At 42.2% G+C, this 22933-nt stretch overlaps 1 protein-coding gene across 17 annotated transcripts in view; it reads right to left on the reverse strand.

The window, feature by feature from the left end:
• Positions 1 to 4871: 4871 nt before the first annotated feature.
• The window catches only part of LOC140194896 (transcription factor 4-like), a 681375-nt gene continuing 663313 nt past the window's right edge, over positions 4872 to 22933 (reverse strand). For 13 of the 17 annotated variants that reach the window (XM_072252222.1, XM_072252219.1, XM_072252225.1 and 10 more), the window contains 5 exons: positions 18303 to 18438; positions 15262 to 15424; positions 14051 to 14283; positions 8370 to 8512; positions 4872 to 5010 (listed from right to left, as the gene is read on the reverse strand). In XM_072252222.1, coding sequence (XP_072108323.1) covers positions 8376 to 8512; positions 14051 to 14283; positions 15262 to 15424; positions 18303 to 18438 — 669 coding nt within the window. In that variant the 3' untranslated portion in view covers positions 4872 to 5010; positions 8370 to 8375. The remainder of the gene's footprint in view (positions 5011 to 8369; positions 8513 to 14050; positions 14284 to 15261; positions 15425 to 18302; positions 18439 to 22933) is intronic. The other 4 variants (XM_072252221.1, XM_072252218.1, XM_072252232.1 and 1 more) reach the window with 1 other exon arrangement.

Below are 22933 nucleotides of genomic sequence, written 5' to 3' on the forward strand. Positions count from 1 at the left end.
CTCATTCGTTATTGCTAAGTTCTTTAAAGAAACACTAGAATAAAGTTCTTCAAAGCCTCTTTTTATTTTTGCTCAGGCTCCTAGATCTTGCTGCGCTCATCAGTGTCGCAAACTGCATATCCACTATTGAGAATCATCGCTGTTGTCTTTAATTTACTAAAGAATTTAAAAGAAATGAACCAATGAGAACCTTAAGTATTAACGGCCTTAAAATATTTTAGCGGGCAATGTTGCTATAATTGCATGGATTGATGGAACAGTTACACTTTAATCTTCTGTGCTGTGGTCCATATCCTTTTCCACAGCACTTAGTACATGGAACATGCTTCGTTACTGGGACCAGACGTGATGGCAGGTTCAAGCATATCAAGACACATTATTTCAGCACGTTCAGATTTCCATGTAGCTTGTGCTGTGGGTAGCAAAAGTGTGCTCTGATATCTTGCTGTTTTTGTTATGTTATACATGGCCTGAAACACTTGCACCAGATTTCTGATACATTGGAATCTGTGCAAAACATACCTGAGCCAAAGTTAAAGCCTCCCATGAGACATGCCCTTCCACTCTCTAGGTAGAAGTTAGAATTTAAGGGGACTGTTTAGAACTACAGCACAGTGGAGGCTGTGCGGCCCACAGCATTGTGCCGACCTCAATAATCAGGGAGGATGTACAGAAGCATGAAACACTCGATGTTTTGGGAACAGCTTCTTCCTGTCTGCCATCAGATTTCTGAATGGCCAAGGAACCAACACTTGAACATTACCACAGTATTTTTTTGTGCTACCAATTTAATTTAACGTTCTAATATATGTTATTCTTACTGTAATTTATAGTTTATTAATGTATTGCACTGTACTGCTGCTGCAAAACAACAAATTTCACAACATGTGTCAGTGATATCAAATCTAATTCTGATTTACTCGAAGATCAATACCTCCTACATAGCCCTCCATTTTCTATCATCCATGTGCCTACCTAAGAGTCTCGTATAAATCCCTGTAATCTGTCTCAACCATCACACCTGGCAGGGCAAAAGTACTTTGCATTCATCTGGAATTTGTTGCGCTGAACCCTTCCTTAACCATAGTCTGATAAATACCATTCTTCTCATGGCTATTGATACTATAAGACTCACTGCAGTCTGTGACTTTAACCCCTTGAGCGCAAAAAGACTCACATTTCAAAATACAAAAAAAAATTACAATTACAGTACAAGATGTCCAATTTTCTGTAAGTTTTAAACATCACTAGAAATACCAGAGGAGGGAAAAAAAGCAAGAGGCTTAACATGTTACTGGGAAATCAGGCAGGAATGGGAACACGCTGGGATTGGATTCCCAAAATTCCCCTTCAAATGGAAAAAGGTGCATGTTAGAAATGTGTGGCAACAGCAGACTCACTCCACTCTCGAGGAGAGTAGGACGGGAGGGCACAGCCTTAGAAAGGGATGTCCCTTTAGAACAGGGATGAAGAGGAATTTCTTGAGCCAGAAGGCAGTGAATCTGTGGAACTCATTGCCACAGATGGCTGTGGAGGCCAAGTCATTGGGTATACTTAAAGCAGAGGTTGATTAGTAAAGGCATCAAAAGTTGCAGGGTGAAGGCAGGAGAATGCGATTGAGAGGAGTAATAAGTCGGTGATAATGGAATGGCAGAGCAGCTGACGGGCCGAATGGCCTAAATCTGCTTTATGGTGTTATGGTGTTCCTCTGGCTGGACTCTGTGAGACTGTAAGGAACAAACATTGGCAAAAGCAAGAGAATTTTTTTTTCCCTGCAGGTCACCATGGTGTAAGAAGTGAAGAGAGCATGTATTCAGGTGAGAGAGGGAAAGTTCAAAGGAATGTGCTGGGTAAAGCTGCCCACTGCAAACCATTCCTGCGTCCATGCTGCACACTGTCCTAACCTGGAAATATCTCACTGCCCCCTTCAACAACTCTGGAACTAAATCCTGCTACTCCTGACCGAACGGTACTGTGGGAGCACCTTCACCAGAAGGACTGAGAGGTCGCGCGTATCTCACCACCACGTTCTTAAAGGCATTCTACGCTGTCCTTGCCAGTGACACGTACATGGTGTGAGTGAGTAAATAATGTCACTCAGAGGGTGGTGCAAGTGTGGAACGAGCTGCCGGTAGAGGTGGCAGGTGTCGGCACAATCGCAACATTTAAGAGAAGTTTGGATAAGTACCTAGACAGGAGGGATATAGTCCAGGTGTAGGTCAAAAGGACTAGGCAAAATAACAGTTCAACACAGACTAGGTTAGCCGAAGGGGCCTGTTTCTGTGCTGTAGTGCTCTATGACTCTAAAAGGGGTAAAGGGACTTGCTTCTGGAAAAAATCTCTGGTGTCCAAACTAGTACACTATTTGGTGGGAATAACCCCTTCCAATTGACTGCTAGAATGCCAGGCTTGTGGACTTAGTGGTGCTAAACACAGGTATCAGTAACCTAGATCGCTGAAGCCACCAATGAATGTATTCCAATCTAGAGAGAGAGAGGAAGTCCAGGTACAAGTTTCAGAACTCTGCAGTGCACATAGAATTGAACCAAGTCCAGACCCAGACAAGGAACCATTTTGGGTTTTGACACTGATATTTCTACAACTTAAACCTGAATAACAAGTCACTCTACATCTTATGAGGTGTCTGAGGCCACGCAGCAGCACTGGCCAGTGACTAACTTCCCTCATTAGTGCAGTTATCTACTCTTCGAGTAGGCAACAGGTAAACAATGGCGATGGTTCTTAAAATTTTCAAGATTGCGGTGGCAATATGCGGTGATGTTTTGTAGGCAGCTCACAAAAAATCTCAGGGTAGTATGTGGTGACATATCTGTACTTTGATAATAAATTTACTTTGAACTTCTCAGTTCCCAACGAGCTCTTGGACCAGAAGGAGTAAATGACACCTTCGACAAAGGCCCAGTTTAAATGGAGACGTTAACAATTCTGGCTTAAGGGAAGAGACTGTCCTCAAAGGGAATCAAATAATACTACTAAACTGTCTAGGTCTATCGTTAATGTTTTAATGCAATAATCTCACAGAGAAAATGCAACTTGTGCAGAGACTGTGCACTGAGATGGTCTGTATTGGGTATCTAAGTGTGCAGCTCTTGATTGAAATGAGCAAACTTGCTGTAATATCCTAACTTTCTCTATACGTAGAAGTAAGACCCTACTTCACGTTACATTGCATAAATAAGTCTGCAGTATACCTGCCTGAAAGCACTTGTTTTCACTACTCATTACATGCATAGAATAAGCTCTCTGTTCGGGTCGATCATAGGGAATCTGCTGCGCGGGACTATGCCATCCAGCTTTAGTACGGACGCTAAAACAAAATAAGTAGATAAGCTTCGGTAACCAAAACACTCACAATAAGTCAAAGGAAGAATTGCAGGATTTCTTGTTTCACGTCCAGGCGTATAAGTCACACCAGTCACACGGAGTGGCAATTTCTTAAAACTATTATATATACACAGCACACACATACAGTATTAGGAACAATGGTTAAAAATGGAATGCAATTGGATACTTCTGCTGTTATAATATCTTGTATATATTATAGTAGGAACCACCATTTATATGAGCGTCGGGGGTTCCTATATATTTAACCATAACTGACTGACATGACATCTTGTTCTCCACTTTTTGCATCTTTGAGTAACCAATTTTTGCCCCTCCACTCCCAAAGATCAACTCAGTCCTGAAGCATAGTCCCGATGGGCACCAGCTCTCTCAGGAAGCATTGAGTCCAGGCACGGAACAGCACGGGGGGGGGGGGGGGGGGGAGTTCACAGTCGAGTCCAGCATCATTCCACATGGATTTTCCTGCATTGTGACGGGGAATGAGAATACCGACCGACTTTTCCCTCCTCCAGTCCAGGAGCGTGCCCAGTTGTCGCTCCCATATTACCGGCTTGGTTGATATCGGACAAATAAGCAAGCATTACAGTTTGAGCCTGGGGTTCAATCCTGGTCTCTAGGGCTCAGTTCCACTGAACAACGCCATTGTCCACCGAGCCACTGACTTCTGATCACCACCCAACCACGCAAAGGCAGTAATCTGTCAGGCTCCAAGTTTACTTAACAGTGGTGCCGTCATCAGGGGTTTTGTATCCTAAACTACTCATTTTTGTTGGGTTCCACACAGTAACCATGCTAAACTGCCGTAATATCACACCTAAATTCAACAAAAAATCTCTGTGTTGTCACTAGTTTTCAGTTTCCAACAAAAAACAAGTCTTTCTGAAAAGGCAGAAAGTGTGACCTATTTTCCACCGAATACTATGAAACTGCAGGAGAATAACAGGAATTAAAAATCACAAAAGAAAAGGCATCGCAATAGAGATACAGGTTACATCACCAACAGGCCCATTATTCCATCAGTTACTCCCATGCAGACAGAGGAATGGCTAAGCAATCATCACCTACGTTACCATTGGGACAGTTGCTGGTTTTTGTGAATACTGGATGTAGACGGGCAGCAAAGCTTCACTCTCTCCAGAGAACAAACACTAGCTGACTAGAACACCAACAAAACAAAATGTTAAATTGTATTTTTTCCTTTTTTTTATCAGAAGTACACTTTTCATTATTGCAAGGTTACGATTTCAAATAAATATTTTTTTTTCAACCTACAAATTGATTTTTTTTTTAATTTTATTTTTTTACAGAAGTTCAGGCACAAATGCATTTTCCACAGTGTGGAGAAGATTGCCATTCAGTCTCCAGGCTGTACATTAACAGCTTGCAACATACTGCTCAACATTCTGAATGATATGTTAGAGTTTGTCCCCCAAGTCGTACTTTGCTTGTTGGGAATGCAGTATTCTCTTTTTCCTTGCTCTCTCTCTCTCTCTCTCTCGTCTGTGATTCATTTTCGTGACTGCTTTTAATGTGTCTCCATTTTACAAAAGAAGGGGATGGGCAGAGTGTTTACATTGTTGTAAGATAATACAGTTGTCAAGGAAGCGGTCTCTCACTTATTTTTGTTGATCTGGCACCATGGGCCTACAAAAAAAAAGAATAAAGGTTAAGTAAAGATGCACACAATTTTCGCTTTATTCCTTTCTCACCTGAGGGCAATGATTCCTAGTTTCTTCCTACTTGCCCATTTTTCATGTGCGTACCAAGAGAGACAGTGAATGTTGGTTTGGGTGGCCATTTGTTGAGCCACCACCCTATCTCAGCTTAGTGCCCAGGGGCGCAGGTAAAGAACAGCTAGAGACAGAAAAACTGAGGAACCCTCATAATTTAAGTTATTGAGACTGATGGAAACACATATTTTCCATCCTCATTAATAGATAGATTGGAATGTCTTTGCTGTGGTGTCACTCTCCATAGCATTGACGTCAAGCTTGTAAAGAACAGATACATCTACATGAAACGCTGTTGTAGGAAAGCACCATCCATCATCAGAGATCACCACCATCCAGCCATGCTCCTTTTTCACTCATACCGTCAGGTAGAAGGTACAAGAGCGTCAGGACTCGCACCACCAGTTACTACCCCTCAACCATCAGGCTCTTGAACAAAAGGGGATAACTACACTCACTTTCCCATTATTGAGATGTTCTCACAACCAATGATCTTACTTTAAGGACGCTTTATCTCATATTCTTGTTATTTATTGCTATTTATGTACATTTGCATCTGCACAGTTTGTTGTCTTCTGGACTCTACTTGGCCTTTCGTTGATCCTGTTATAGTTACTATTCAACGTATAGTATATACACTGAGTATGCCCGCAGGAAAATGAATCTCAGGCTTGTATGTGATGACATATATGTACTCTGATAATGAAATTTACCTTGAGCTTTAAAAGTTTAATGCACAGAAAAACTGAGGATCAATCATAATGTAAGTTATTGAGGTAATTTTTCCATCCTTATTAGCAGCTATATTGGAAATTCCTCGCTCTGTCCTTTTTCTCCACAGTATTGATTATGGGATCATGGCCATAATCACTTAGTTCTTTCCTACATCACGGTAGAACAGTAGTGCAATGCATTACAGTGCCAGTGAACTGGGCACACTTCTTGCTGCTACTGCAAGGAGTTAGTATATTCTCCCCTGGCCATGTGGGTTTCCTCCGGGTACTCCGGTTTCCTCCCACATCCCAAAGACGTACGGGTTAGCGGGTTAATTGGTCACATGGGTGTAATTGGGTGGCGCGGGCTCGTTGGGCCAGGAGGGCCTGGTACTGTGCTGTATCTCTAAATACAAATCAATGAGTACTGTCATTTTATTTTTGGAACTATCTGATTCTTCACCCTGTTCGCAAAAAAAGGGGACATGCTCCCGATTCAAAACGGGTAGTCAAAGTGGCTCAAAAGTAGAAAAAAAGTGCCAGATTAGATGCAATCAGTCAAATCTTCCTTTCTGTTCATATTTCTTGATTCAAAGATGTATAGGAGTACCAAGGAGAAGGCTGGCCATCCTACCTTTAGAACACAGGGCAGTACAGCACAGTACAGGCCCTTTGGTCCTGTAGAAAGAGGTAGCTGAAGAGCTGGTGGAGGCATTTGTCCCTTTAGAACGGAGATAAGGAGGAATTTCTTTAGCCAGAGGGTAATGAATCTGTGGAATTCATTGCCACAGACAGCTGTGGACGCCAAGTCATTGGGTATTTTTAAAGCAGAGGTTGATAGGTTCTTGATTAAAAAGGAGATCAAAGGTTACAGGGGAAGGCAGGAGAATGGGATTGAGAGGGAAAATTAATCAGCCATGATCGATGGGCCAAATGGCCTAATCCTGCTTCTATGTCTTCTGGTCTTATGACCCATGATGTTGTGCTGACCTATTAACCTATTCCAAGATTAATCTAACCCCTTCCTCCTGCACAGCCATCATTTTTTTTACTATTTTTCATCCTTCTTCATTGCTCCATTTGACTCATCTAGGCATAGACTCGATGGGCTGAAGGGCCTGTTTCTGTGCTGTTGCGCTGTTTGACTCTATGACTTTCTTATGCAAATTTTCCCTTGAATCTACAATCAAATGAGATCTGCCAAAAACCGCAACAATACATTTCTGTTCCAGTATCCTGTCAGCTATCTCTGGGTATTAAACACTCCGATATTTTGTCACGAAACTGCCTTCCAAGCACTTCCTGTGGGTTATATTTCACCAGCATCTCATTCCTCAGAGAAATATGTTTTACATTAATATTGTTTCGAATAGAATATGTTACATTCCGTCAAAGAGGAAAATAGAGGTGGATGTTCTAGCATGTGAGTCATAAATAGAGGTTAGTGTTTAAACCCAACTACAATCATTGGGGAATTTTAAGCATTTTGGAGTTCATTGGGTCTGCATGCATGGGAGTGTTTACTAAAATAATTCAACAGTTGTTTTAAACAGTGGGAAATCCAAAAGGGAGACAGTAACGTTTCATTTGATTGTAATCAGAAAGGACATGAATTAGCTTAGGAAGAAACATTTGCACTTAAATGCTCATAATGTATTCAAGCATCATACAGAAAATGCTGGAGAGACTCAGCAGGTCAGACAACATCAATATTTACTTACTGCCCATTACACCACTGGCCCTGAGCGAAATTCCTAAACCTGCAGGGCCAGTAGACCACTCTTAGTCTGACCTCTACCCTTTGACCTGTTTGGCATGGGTGACCTTACCAAGAACCAACACACAAGGCTCTGACTCCAGCCAACATAGGTCTCCAGGCCATTAAGACACACAACCCTCCAAAGCCTATGATAAGGTCATGGTCCTCTTGAAGGAGGCAGCATCTATAGAAAGGAATAAACAGTCAACTTTTTGGGCTGAGCCTGATGCAGTCCTGATCAAGGGCTTTGGCCCAAAACATCAACTGTTTATTCACTTTCAGAGTTGCTGCCCCACCTGCTGAGTTCCTCCAGCATTTTGTGTGTGTTGCTCTGGATTTCCAACATCTGCAGAATCTCTTGTGCTTGTAAACTTTTAGCCTTAAAGTCAAAATGGACTGCTAGCAAAACTATAAAGTGCATCCCAAATGATCAAACTTTGATAGGGTAGCAGTATGTGAACATCACAAAAATGGGAAGAACTGTTTACAGATGAAACACCGACATTATGTAAAGGCATATCTTACAAAACCACATTTAACTCCAAACTGGGAAATGAAATCACCATGGATGACAAGAGATGGAAAGCATTGGTGAGATGATATGATCAAATAAAATTCTAAAGACTTCAATGATGAAACAGAAACCAAAGTCAGACAACAAAAGAACAAATCTCCCCACATATTTTCCGACCGAGGTAAATGTCGATGTTGTCAAAGTAGAAAATATATATTGTGGATTCTGTTATGGTTGAGATATACTGGCTGCTATCAGGCAGCTGAAACCAGCAGGATTTCAATTACCTCTTTTCACATTGGGCCCATATGGTTGGAAGTGTCTCCCATACTCGGATTGACGCCAGCAAGGGAGAGTGGCGGTGGATCTGTTGACACTTTCTCCTCTTCTCTTCTTTTCAGACAAGCTGCTTTAGGGTTCAGATTCCTCTCTTCAGGAGAAAGAAAACGTTCAACGTAACCATAAGATACTTAAAAAGGAGAAAAACAAAAATATGCAGGGCTATCGGGTATTTGTGTTAAATGCTTGGCTCTTTCAGAAAGCTAGACTGTTTTATTGGCGAACGGCGGGGAATCTGCTAGGCCGCGGAGTCGCCAGCTTGCAGCCAACCAGGAGAGGAGAGTCAGAGTTGGGACATTCCACCGGAGAGCCGGAGGCGATGTAGTGGGGCGTCTACGCTGGGTTGGTGCTGCCTTCTAGTGTTTGCTCAGCAAACGACAAGATATTTTGTGTTTGACTGCAGACTGCTGCAGCGTTCATGGACGCAGGGACTTGGACTATATTTTTTTTGTGAAACTATTTTTTACTGTTATCTTATATGTGTTATATGTGCCTTGTGCTGTGTGTGACTCTTAGTACTGTGGCTTGCACCTTGGCCCCAGAGTACCGCTGCTTCGTTTGGCTCGATCACAGGTCCAGCCAAATGACAATTAAAATAGAAACAATGGGACTTATTCTGTGATCTGCTCTCTTGTGCAGGAGAAGGAGATGGAATGGGTTATGCAATTTCTTGAAATAGAAACAATGGGACTATAGGCCTCTTTCTGTGCTACGTTATTCTGTGATCTGCTCTCTTGTGTAGGAGAAGGAGATGGAATGGGTTAAGCAATTTCTCAATACTTTGCCTAACATCTATCAAAACTAAAGCCGATCAGAACATCGGCACTTATTCAAAATGCTGGAGGAACTCAGCGGGTCTGCAGCATTTATGGAAGAGAGTGAAAAGTGAATATATTGGGCTGATATGAGTCGAAACGTCAACTCTCTATTCCTTTCCACTGATTCTCCCTGTTCTGCTGAGTTCCTCCAGCATTTTGTGTGCATTGCTCTGGACTTATAGCATCTCGTGTTTATGACCTGGGCATAACATGTCTCTTCCTCCCCATAAGATTCTGCCATTTTAAGACCTAATTTTCTGAAAGCTCTCTGCACTGATTAAGATTGGAGCAAGGTACAGAATTTAACACCTCCAGTGTGAGAAAACTAAAACACGTATGCAATGCCACTGATTTAAGGTGACTGTGTAAGTCAAATAGTTTCATTGCGAGGAGGGTATCTAAACAGAGTTTTGGAGTCTACAGTTGAATTATGGCAAAATAACATAGATTATGGAAATTATTTCAGTAAAATTTATTTACAGCTTGCCTTCATTTGCACATTGGTTGTTTGTTAGTCTTTGTTTATGTGCAGTTTTTCATTGTTTCTACTGTGTTTCTTTGTTTTACTGTGAATCTCAAGGTAGTGTCATTTAACATGGACAATCATAGTCTTTCCACGACAATTGTTCTTGGCAAATTTTTCTACAGAAATGGTTTGCCATTTTGCCTTCTTCTGGGCAGTGTCTTTACAAGGTGGGTGGCCCCAGCCATTCTCAATACGTTTCAGAGATTGTCTGCCTGGTGTCAGTGGTCACATAACCAGGACTTGTGATATGCACCAGCTGCTCATACAAGCATCTACCACCTGCTTCCATGGCTTCACATGACCCTGATCGGGAGTGGGGGGGGGGCTAATCAGAAACTACACCTTGCCCAAGGGTGACCTGCAGGCTAGTGGAGGGAAGGCGAAAGTTACACCTCCTTTGGTAGAGACGTATCTCCAGTCCGCCACCCTCAAGGTAGTATATGGCGATATATTTGCACTTTGGTAATAAAGTTTACTTTTAACTTTGCAATTTAAAATAAATATGTGAAAATATATATTTTATTGAACATATTGAAAATGTTTAATAGGTCAAGTGGCACCTCTGGAGGGAAAACAGGGTTCATGCTAGAGGTCAATGGCCTTTAAACAGTATAGATACTATTGATGTGGCAAAGGAACTCCAGTTTTCACTTTAAACAATCCACTTGACCTGCTGACATGAGCTTCATTTGTCACATGTACATTTAAACATACAGTGATATGCTCCATGTTGTGTCAAATCAAATCAGCAAAAGTTGAGCTGGGCAACACACACAAAGTTCTGGAGGAACTTAGCAGGTCAGTCAGAATCTATCGAAATGAATAAACAATGAATAAAAAGTTTTGGACTGACACCCTTCTTCAGAATTGGAAAGGAAGGGGGAAAAGGCCAGAATAGGGAGGTGGGAAGGCTGATGGAGGGGAAGGAAGACAAGCTAGAAGGTGAATGGTGAAGCCAGGTGGGTGGGGCTGGGGGATGAAGTAAGAAACTGGGAGATGATTAAATTAAAGGCATCCGTTTGTCTTGCGAGACCATGGATCTGCACCTGGAAGGTCTTCACTCTCCAGGGAGCAGGCCTGGGCAAGGTTGTATGGAAGACCAGCAGTTGCCCATGCTGCAAGTCTCCCCTCTCCATGACACCAATGTTGTCCAAGGGAAGGGCATTAGGACCCATACAGCTTGGCACCAGGTTCGTCGCAGAGCAATGTGTGATTAAGTGCCTTGCTCAAGGACACAACACACTGCCTCGGCTGGGGCTCGAACTCACGACCTTCAGATCGCTAGTCGAACGCCTTAGCCACTTGGCCACGTGCCCACACGGGGGAGATGATAGGTGGAAAATATAAAGGGCTGTAGAAGAAGAAACTTGACAGGAGAGGAGAGCAGACCATGGGAGCAATGGAAGGAGGAGGGGGACCAGAGTGAGGTGATAGGCAGGTGAACAGAAGAGGTAAGAGGCCAGAGGGGGGAATAGAAGAAGAGGGAATGGGGAGCAGAAAAAAATTACCAGAGGTTGGAGAAATCGATTTTCCTGCCATCAGGTTGGAGGCTACCCAGACAGAATATGAGATGTTGCTCCACTATCCTGAGAGTGACCTCATGGTAGCAAAAGGGAGGGCCATGGACTGAAATGTTGGAATGGGAATGGCGATAGGAATTAAAATGGCTCGATACTGGGAAATTCCGTTTTTGATGGAGGGAGCAGAGGCGACCTATGAAGCAGTCCCCTAATTTATGTCAGGTCTCACCGACGTAGGGCAGGCTGCATCGGGAGCACAGAACGCAACAGTTAACCCCATCAAATTTTCAGGTGTAGTGTTGTGCTGGGCAAGTGTCACCATGTCCCAACGCCAACAAATCATGCCCCAGTATGCTACATACTCCCTTATATTCAGTCCAATTATAGTTAGACTACTTGATTTATTGTGACAGAATTAATGAAGTGCCACTTCAAATTAGATGGCATAAAGGATTTTCATTGGTATGTTGGAATTATTATTCTACATTTCTCTTCATTTTTCTTGTTAAATAAGTAGTCTTGCCCAGAGTAAATTATTTGTTTGGCACACTAGAGGGAGCAACTCCAGCATGAAATATGAGGTAGATTTGTAAAAATAACTACGTTTTCCAGTAAAACAATTACAAGAGGAGGGGAACACAATAAATACTTTTTTTATCAGAAAATTTGACCAAATAATGCTAAATGAAAAACAGATTATAACATCAAATGCATTAATCAGGTCTAAAATGGGAAATGCACTCGACCAGTTTATTTGATCTATATGCATTACGATGTAATGACCCGTATGGGAAAAATTATTAATGCTTTTCATTTACAATATATGTTTATTTAAAAAATAGAAATCCAAATTCCATCCATGCATGATACTTTTGCATGGGCAACTAATCTAAAAAAGGATGTGCCACATTGTTGGGGGGGGGGGGGTCCAAATGGGGTTCACAAGAATAATCACGGGAATGGAAGAGTTATCATACGAGGAGCATTTGATGGCTCTGGGCCTATACTCACTGGAGTTTCTGGAGTTTTGAAGAGTGAGGGGTTGATCTCATTGAAACCTTTTGAATATTGAAATGCCTAGATAGAGTGAATGTGGAGAGGATGTTTCCTATATTGGGTGAGTCTAAGGGCACTGTTTCAGTATACGGGAACATCCATTTCCAACAGAGATGAGGAGGAATTTTTGTAAGCAGAGTGTGGTGAATATGTGGAATTCATTGCCACAGACAGCTGTGGCAATGAATTCCCAAGTCACTGGGTATATTTAAAGCAAAGGATGATAGGTTCTTGATTAGTATGGGTGTTGAAGGTTACGGGGAGAAGGGCTGAGAGGAATAATAAATCAGCTATGACAGAATGGTGGAACAGACTTGATGGACTGAATGGCCTGATTCTGCTCTTATGGTAATCTTCACTTTTTAAGAGGGGAAATTCTAATTCCATCCCACTATGTGATAATTATGTAGGGTGTAGCCTTAAGTGGAACTATGGAAAATAGTGCATTTCTCAGGCAAACATTTAGAAAAAAAAGATAATCTATCAGAAAATTAAATCATGGGAAAATGATCAGAAGGAATGTAGGTAATCTGCAATACTTTGGTAAAATATTTGCAAGTCTGCAGGCATTAGAGAAATAGGTGTTCACAGATAGAATGTGACGTGTGGAAATGTCATTTCATCTATTCTGACTGTTCCCTCAGAAGGCCATACACAATCAAACTATCGAGAATGCTTTCTGAACTATATTACCACTTAAAACCACGTCTTTCTTCTCAACAACAAAAATAAAACACAAAACTCCTTTCTCATACCTCTACCCTTTAACCATCTATTTGGTGTCAGGCTTAACTCATTGTCAGTAATTCTGCCTCTAAATCATGTCTTGGTTTCAAGTTTTACCCCAGAAATTTGAGCACGTAGTCCAGGTCTGTGTGGAATGGGAAATGCACAATCTTTTGGATAAAACATCAGATCAAGTGGACCATAGATACAGGAGCAGAATTAGGCCATTCAGCCCATCAATTTTGTTCTACCATTCCATCATGGCTGATATATTATCCCTCTCAACCCTATTACCCTGGCTTCTCGCTGTAATCTTTAGCATTCTGATTAATCAGGAACCTATCAACCGCCGCTTTAAATATACCCAATGACGTGGCCTCCTCAGCTGTCTGTGGTAATGAATTCCACAGAATCACCACTCTCTGGCTGAATAGCATTTTCTTTGTCTCTATTCTAAAGAGACATCTCTCTATTCCGAGGCTGTGCCCTCTAGTCCTAGACTCCTCCGCTATAGAAATCATCCTTTCCACATCCCCTCTATCAAACTAACAATCTTGGAGCAATGTGAGCACTCTGCACAGAACACCCCAAGTGGCATTGGAAGGTTCTGGCACAATCTGAGTAAGAAAAGGGGAGTTATACTTTGTCCAGGCTGTAATTTATCAGTCTGTCAGCATCACTGAGGCAAATTATCAGGTCAAGTATTTCACCCTTTTCTTACTCTTATGACAGACATACCTTCCAGTCACAACAGCAGAGGAAGCTTATGTTGATGGAATATCCAATCATCCTGGTCTAACCTACCACTAAAACTCGCAACGACACGTTTTCCAATTAGATATGGACTGAATTCTCAATGAAACATAATTGTCAGCTGGATTTCTTTATACTTAATACTTAAAGGAACGAGAAGATGAAATTGGAGGAAAGAGAGAGTGTTTGGGCAACAAGGTTCTGTTGAAGAATTCCATATGTCTATTGACCTCGGACTTGCTGTTCCAAGCTCAGGATGACAGCGACTGCTTGGTGGAGAATCAAGAGCTTCGTCTGTGGCTTGTCGCTCTTCAGGTGGAGCTGCACCATGCGACCTAGCTCTTTAAATGCTTCGTTGATGTCGCGCACACGCAGACGCTCGCGGGCGTTGTTTGCCATTCTCCGTTCTCGTTCACGCTCAGCCTTCTGTTCTGGGGTAAGGTCTTCATCGTCATTATTATTGCTGGGGAAACATAAGGAATGTTTTGTATTAAAAAAAAGTAGAGCATGAAATGGAGATAAAAATACTCAACATATACAGTACCGTGCAAAATTCTTAGGAACAAATATATAGCTAGGGCGCCTAAGACTTTTATGCAGTACTGTTGTAATTTAATGTATTGCACTGTACAGCTGCCACATAAAAAAAAACAATTTCATGACATATGTGAGTGACGATAAACGTAATTCTGATATGGGTCTCTATTGTGGACTGTGAGTGGGAAGGAGGCAGGGAGAGGGGGAATCATGGTTGGAAAAAGGAGAAGGGAGAGAGGGAGAAGCAGGAAGCACCAGAGAGACATTCTGTAATGATCAATAAACCAATTGTTTGGAATCAAATGATCTTGCTTGGTGTCTTAGGTTTGGGTGTGTCTGCACCTGCGCCACCCCCGATACTGCCACCTGTCCCACACCCCTCCTGTGCTGCTCTACCCTCGACATCCTTTGATCCCGCCAGATTTACAAACTAGCTCTCCACTCCACGTTGCCAAATACAGTATAGTGCAAAAGTCTTAGGCACCCTAACTATGCATATGTGCCTAAGACTTTTGCACAGTCCTGTACGATATTAGCCCAACACTCTACCATCTGCTTTTCTTCACACATCAAAATAAATACTGGCAAACTACTTCAGATTTAAATATTTTTTAGACAGGCATGGTAAACGGCCCTTCCAGGGCCCGTGCTCCAATTGGAATGTGGGACGATACCAGAACACTTGGAACCTCTGTCAGATCTCCCCTCAGCCTCCACCACTCCCCAGAGAACAACCACAGTTGTCCTGACGAAGGGTCTCGGCCTGAAACATCGACTGCACCTCTTCCTAGAGATGCTGCCTGGCCTGCTGCGTTCACCAGCAACTTTTATGTGTGTTGCTTGTCCAACCCCTCATCAGATTCTAATCAGGAATTAAATAAAAGAATCGCTCATTTACTGTTACCTAGATAGTGACCTATTTAATATCTTGATATCCTTCTTGTCCTCGTCTCCCTTTTTGTCATCTGTGGGTTTTGAATCCTGCAGATTCTCGTCGGGTTCATCTTCGGACTTTATTTCTGAGCTGACAGATGACACGCTTTGTCCTTGCAGGCTGCTGGAGAGGGCTGAAAGGGAGGCCAGGTAAAAGAGCCACATTAATTGTCAGAAATAGTTTCTTGAACAGTTTCTCTGACTTTAAATTCATTCAAATTATATAATCACAAATAAACTACTTAACCAATAAGAAATACCACTTTGCTCTGGTTTGAAACCCCTGTGGTTAAAATAGATTCGACTCATTTTCAAGGATTATAGGGAATCACAAGTTATGATTATCTCCCGACCATTACACATGCAGTATATACATAGATCTGCCTCCTCAGAAATGTCTTAGCCGCTTTAAAAGGTGCATATCACAGCTGAGATTCACCAGAAGGGCTCAGTGCTACATTTATAAGGAGGATAAATGTAGGAAGTGAATGGTCATGCACTTTAGTAGAAGGAATAAAGGAATAAATCACTTTCTAAATGAGGAGCAAATTCAGAAATCAGAGGTGCAAAGGGACTTGGGAGTCCTTGTGCAGAACTCCTTAAACATTGAGTTAGTGGTACGGAAGGTAAATGCGATGTTAGCATTAATTTGAAGAGGACTAGAATATAAGAGCAAGGATGTAATGCCGAGGATTTCTAAGGCATTGGTCAGACCGCACTTGGAGTATTAGTGTGGCTTGGGGCTCCTAATCTAAGAAAGAATGTGTCCACATCGAAGAGGATATGAAGGATGTTCATGAGAATGACCCTGGGAATGTAAGAGTTAAGATATGAAGTGTGTTTGATGGCTCTGGGCCTGCACTCACTGCAGTTTAGAGAACGGTGGGGAGGGGGGGGTGAGTGGAGCGTTCTCATCGAAGCCTATTGAATATCGAAAGGCATGGATAGAGTGGATGTGGAGGGAATGTTTCCGATAGTGAGTGAATCTTGATCCAGAGGGCAAAGCCTCAGAATAGAAGGATGCCCCTTTAGAACAGAGATGAGGAAGAATTTCTTTAGCCACAGGGCGGTAAATATGTGGAATTCATTTCCACAGACAGCTGTGGAGGCTAAGTCATTGGGTATATTTTAAGTGGAGGTTGATAGGTTTTTGATTAATCAGGATGTTGAAGGTTACGAGGAAAAGGCGTTCTCCAACGCTCAATCTTTCTTTATAACTCAGGTCCTCCAGTCCTGGCAATATCCTTGTAAACTTTCTGCATACTCTTTCAAATCTATTTATATCTTTCCTGTAGGTAGGTGACCAGAACTGCACATAATACTCCAGATCAAACCTCACCAACGTCTTATACAACTTCAACGAAACATCCCATCTCCTGTACTGAGTAATTTGATTTATGAGGGCCAATGTGCCAAAAGCTTTCTTTACAATCCTGTAACTTGGGTCCTCAAGTCCTGGCAACATCCCTGTAAAGGATGTAACACCATATCTTTAATTTAGCTGTGGTTTTCCTTTCATACTACCTCACTGTACTTTTGTACACTGTGTATATTGTAGTTTATCTTGCACTACCTCAATGCACTATTGTAATAAATTGATGTCTACGGCTCGAATGTGAAGGCAAGATTTTCACTGTACCTCAGTACATATAACAATAATATACCAATTTATCAATCTGCACGTATGGAGTGGAATGATTACAGATGTCAAAATGGGGGTGTGCTTTCAAGATTCAAGATTGTTTAATGTAATTTCCAGTACACAAGTGTAAAGGAGAACAAAATAATTGTTACTCCAGCTCTGATACAGCCACAAAAAACATAATATGACAAAGATATAATATTAATAATAAAAAACACAATAAATATAAATACATAAGATAGCTTATGTACATTGATTGGCTGTATGTTCATGAAGTGTTATAGGGTACAGGGATGTCTGTGCATATGTGACTGACAGGAAATGATAAAGTAGTGGTGGTCGGGGGTGTGGAGGGGTGGGTTAGTGGGTGGTGGTGTTGATCAGCCTTACTGCTTGCGGAAAGTAACTATGTTAGAGTCTGGTGGTCCTGGCAAGGATGCTTTGTAACCTCCTCCCTGACTGGAATGTGTCAAATGCAAATGTTGAAATCCCACATCCAATCATTTCCGCAGGCAGCTTGTTCCACATTCTCACTGCTCTCTTAGTGAAGAAGTTCCCCTTCTTGTTTCTCTTAAACTTTCATCTTTCACCTTTAACCCATGACCTCTAGTTCTAGTCTCACCCAACCTCAGTGGAAACATTTACCCTGTCTATACCCCTTATTATTTTGTACAGCTCAATCAAGTCTCCCCTCATTCCTCTGTGCTCTAGGGAATAAAGTTCTAATCTATTCAACTATCCCTTATAACTCAGGCCCTCCAGTACTGGTAAACATCCTTGTAAATTTTAATCATCTCACTAGCAGACATTAGTGACACTGGACATGAATAGTCCAAATAAACAAGACACAAAGGGTCCAGAGGAGATGAATGAGAATGTTCCCAGGAATTAAAGTGTTATCACATGTGGTGTGTTTGATGGTTCTGGGCCTGTACTCACTGGAATTTGGAAGAATGACGGGAGATTTGCTTTAAATATACCCAAGAGATCACATTGAAACCTATCGAATATTGAAAGGCGTAGACAGGTCAGACATAGAGAGGCTGTTTCCTGTTGCAGGAAAGTCCAGGACCACAGGATAGAGCCTCAGAATAGAAGGATGTTCCTTTAGAACAGAGATGAGGAGGACAAATCATTTGGTATACTTAAAGAGGAGGCTGGTAGATTCTTAGTTAATAAGAATGTCAATGGATACAGGGAGAAGGCAGGAGAATGGGGCTGAGAGGGAAAATTAATCGGACATGACTGAATGGCAGAATAGATTCAATGGGCCAAATGGCCTAATTCTGCTCTAATGTCTTATAGAATATTTTAGCCCTGTCCAGTTCTGACATGACATTGAGGTAATGTCTGAAGCAGGTGGTACTTACCCCGGTATGGGTCCTGGGATTGGTTTAGGTCAGGGGAAGTGGCTGACTGCACTGGAAGCTGTGGGACTGGCACTTGGTTTGAAACGATTGCATGGCTGCCTCGAAGCCCAACACCTTCTTCACGATGAGCTCCCACCTGGTGTTAAAAATACAAAAATACTAGATACTTCAGCAATTGTTCCCAAATTACTGGACAACATAACATAGGCACATGGATGAAAGAAAAATGGAGGGCTATGTAAGAGAGAGGAGTTAGATTGATCTTGGAGTAGGCACAATTTCACGGGTCCAAGTGTCTGTCTGTGTTTACTGCTTGGTGTTCTATGCTCCATCTCAAGCCAACTAGGATTTACAATGATGAGGCACCCCTGAGTTGACAAATGACACCCCTCATCTTGTTCCTGATTATACTAAGCGGCTAGCAGAACTGGGACTAAAGCAACAAAGTTTTCTTCATCTGAAAATATCCCACATGTTAGTATGGTTCAATGTTAGGGTCATGCCTGTCCTAGCATGTGAAGTCAGCTCCAGCAAACTGGGTGGATAAGATCAACAGTGAAATCCAACGGCCAGGAATGCTTCATACAGAGCGAAGGCATGACAAGGCAAAGAGGAAATCATGGTCATCCACTACAACTAAGGAAGCCCTCAGTTTGTGCTGACTACTCGTGCCACTGGACCCAGACTTTTGAGGTTGAAAGAGTGGAAAAGTAACAGTCCACTTTAAAAATTCTTCCGCAAAGGTTTCACTATCATCACTGGGTATGTCAGACAACCAACAACACTGTTCTAAATATCTGTGTCTCCAGGATCAACTAGACTGTTTCCATCAGACTGCACCTAACTGATAGCTTTATGAGTTCTTGAGGTCCAAGTCCATGGATCCCTCAAAGTTGCCGCACAAGTTGAGGACATCAGTTTAAGGTGAGCGGAGGAAAGATTTGTGGAGATGTCAGTGGTAGGTGGCAGGAATACATTGCCCGAGGCGGTGGTAGAGGCTGATACATTAGGGGCATTCAAGAAGCTCTTATTTATACAGATGGGTATAATGAAGGGGTTAAGGGCTCTGTAGGAGGGAAGGTTTAGAAAGATCATGAAGAGGGTTGTCGGTCATAGGTCAGCACAAGACAGTGAGCTGAAGGGCCCACACTCTGCTGTGCTATTTTCCACGGAAAATCCTACAAAGTGTAGTGGATACGGCCCAATCTATCATGGGTAAAGCCCTCCCCACCAATGAGCACCTTTACAGGAAGTGCTGTTGCAGGAAAGCAATGTCTATCATCAGGCGCAACCATGCTCTCTTCTCACTTCAGGAATAAGGTACAGGAGCCTCAGGACTCACACCACCAGGTTCAGAAACAGTCATCAGTCATCAGGCTCTTGAACCAACTTCACTCAACTTCACTCTCCCCAACGTTGAATTGTTTTCACAACCTATGGACTGACTTTGAAGGATTCTTCACCTCATATTCTTGATATTTATTCCTTATTTATTTATTATTATTAAACTTGTATTTTTGTATATGAGGATAATATGTACTCTGATAATAAATTTACTTTGAACTTTGATTTTCTATGTTCACAGTCTCTGTATAAAACATGTGCAGAGCTTGCCCCTGTTGCAAACACTAGACTTAACTGTGCATTACCTACCTGGTATGGCAGCACACAGCGAAACCGTCAACTCTGCATTATACGAACATCATGACCCTTGTGTGCTCTGCATACATTGTGCCTTGCCTTTTCCTAGTCCTCATTTATAGAACACAGAATTGTACAGGCCCTTTGGCTCACAATGTTGTGCTGACCTTTTAACCTACTCCAGGCTAAGTCTATCCCTTCCCTCCCATATAGCCCTCCATTTTTCTGTCATCCATGTGCCTCTTTAAGAGTTTCACTATGATGTCCAATTGCAGTCCCTCTGCAACCACCCTAGTTGGGATTTTTTTTATGGTAACAGACCGTTCCGGCCTAACAAGCCCATTTAGTAACACCACAAACCCACAAGCAAACCTAGAACTTCCCAGTGCACTTATACGCTGCGATATCAGGGTACAGTATAGTGGAAAAGTCCCAGGCACACACCCATAGCAAAAGTGCCTAAGACTTTTGCACAGCACTGTAGTAATTTTATGTATTGCACTGTACTGCTGCTACCAAAAAAAAACACATTTCATGATTCTGATATGGGTATTTATTGTGGGAGGGGGCAGAGAGAGGGGAATCATGGTTGGGAAAAGGGGAAGGATCAGGAAGCACCAGAGAGACACTCTGTAATGATCAATAAACCAATTGTTTAGAAGCAAATGACCTTGCCTGGTGTCTCAGGGCCGGATGTGTCTGCACCTGCACTATCCCCCTCACCCCCACCCCCAGTACCCCTGACACTCTTTCTCTGCCACCTGTCCTACTCCCTCCCCGCAGCACTCCACCCTCACCATTCACAACATCCTTTGCTCCTTCAGATTTACAAACTCGCTCTCCACCCCATGTTGACAAACACAGTACTGTGCAAAGGTCTAAGGCACCCTAGCTATACATACACAGACCACCTAAGATTTTTTTGCACAGTACTGTATAAGGTGTTTCAAAAATAAAACAGAAAGGCTATAGTTTACAACATTGAACGTTACAGAGACTGAAAAGGTTTTGTTGTTCTGGCCGATACAACAGATGGAAGTTCTTCATTCTCAATGTTACTTTGAACTACACATTAAATTGTCATGTATTCTACACAAAATAACCCTCCCCCCATTTGTGATAGTTACCAGGGCATTGCAGACGAAGAGCCTGAAGTGTTGTTGAAGATCTCTACCAACCATCCCACAATCTCTCTAACTCACCACTGTCAGGAAAGAGGTACAGCAGCTTCAGGACTAGGACTACCAGGTCTTGAGACGAACGAATACCCTGCCACCATCGAGGTCTCGTCACTAGGACAGTGAGCTGTTTACTGCACTGTTTACCTCTGCTGTACTTTACTACAGGAATTTTATTTTATTAAATTATTGATGGTAATATTTTACATTACTGTATATGCTCTGTGTGATATTTGTTCTGTGGGTGCACCATGATCTAGAAGAACGCGTTTTCTTTGGTTGTATACATTTATACAGTCAGATGACAATAAACTTGAACTCGAAATAGAGATTGCTAAACAAATAGGCATTAATAACATTGACAACATGTTTTAAATTATTTCAAAGATGGCATGACTTCTACGGGCAATGACAAAGCAACACAGGCGAGGTTACTAGACAATTCAATTCAGAAGGTACTGTGTACCCTCTGATCTTCACAGACTTCATGGCTAGAGCTACCTCCCAATTATCTGGTAAGGTGGCACGATAGCGTAGCGGTTAGTGAAATCCTTCACAGCGCCAGCATCACCGATCGGGGTTCAATTCTCACCACTGGCTATAAGGAGATAGTACATTCTCCCCGTAATCATATGGGTTTCCTCCGGATGATCCAGTTGCCTCCCGCAGAGTTTGTAAGTTGGGGGCATGCTATGTGGTCAGCACTTGTGGGCGGCCCCCAGCACATCCAAGGACTGTGGTGGTCGTTGATGCAAATGGCGCACTTTTCTGTACCTGTGACAAATATAGCTAATGTTTCATCATTCTTTTGTTCGATAGTCTTGCTGTATAACTACTAAGTTACAACAGACATCACTAAGGTCAAACACTCAATGGCCATTTATTAGTTACTCCTGTATATTAATGCAAATATCTAATCAGCCAATCATATGGCAGCAACACAGGCAGATATCATCCAGAGGTTCAGTTGTTGTTCAGGCCAAACCACAGAATGGGCAAGAAAAGTGGTCAAAGAGACTTCGACCATGGGATGATTGTTGGTGTCAGACAGGGTGGTTTGAGTATCTCAGAAATGGCTGATCTCCTGGGATTTTCATGCACAGCAGTCTCTAGAGTTTTACAGAGAATGACGCATAAAGCAAAGCAAAAAACATGCAGCAAGTGGCAGTTCTGTGGATGAAAATGCCTTGTTTATATGAGAGGTCAGAGGAGAATAGCCAGTCTGGTTCAAGCTGACAGGAAGGCGACAGTAAGTCAAATAACCACACACTACAACAGTGGTGTGCAGAAGAGCATCTCTGAACGCACAACATGTTGAAACTTGAACTGGATGGGCTAGAGCAGCAGAAGACCACCAACACACAGAAATAGACTCAGCGGCCACTTTAGTAGGTACAGGAGGTACCCAGTAAAGTGGCCATGGAGTGTAGCTCTAGCTCCGCTTTAATAACTTGTCCTAATCAGGTTTTTTTTTTTGGTTCTATTTTGCAAGATGACTTTAACCACTGGAATGAATTGAGAAAAGTAAGTGTTGCTACAAAGTGTATGTCAGGCTGGCATTAAAGTATACTTTATTTTAAATGTTGTAATGAAATATCCAACTGTGCAGAGCCATGATACTAATCATTGTGACTGTCATGGCTATACCATTTAGCTGGATAACCTTAGCTCAGCTAATAATTATGCCACTCTTCCATTAATTCTGCTTCAATTCCCACCACATTCTTACTTTCATACAATCTGGGTGGAAATTTCCAGAGTTCAGCCCACAGACATTTAATTCTGCCTTTAAGCCCCATTTTGTGAGTCATT

Source organism: Mobula birostris, chromosome 3 (assembly GCF_030028105.1).
Source record: "Mobula birostris isolate sMobBir1 chromosome 3, sMobBir1.hap1, whole genome shotgun sequence".
Classification (NCBI taxonomy): Eukaryota; Metazoa; Chordata; class Chondrichthyes; order Myliobatiformes; family Myliobatidae; genus Mobula; species Mobula birostris.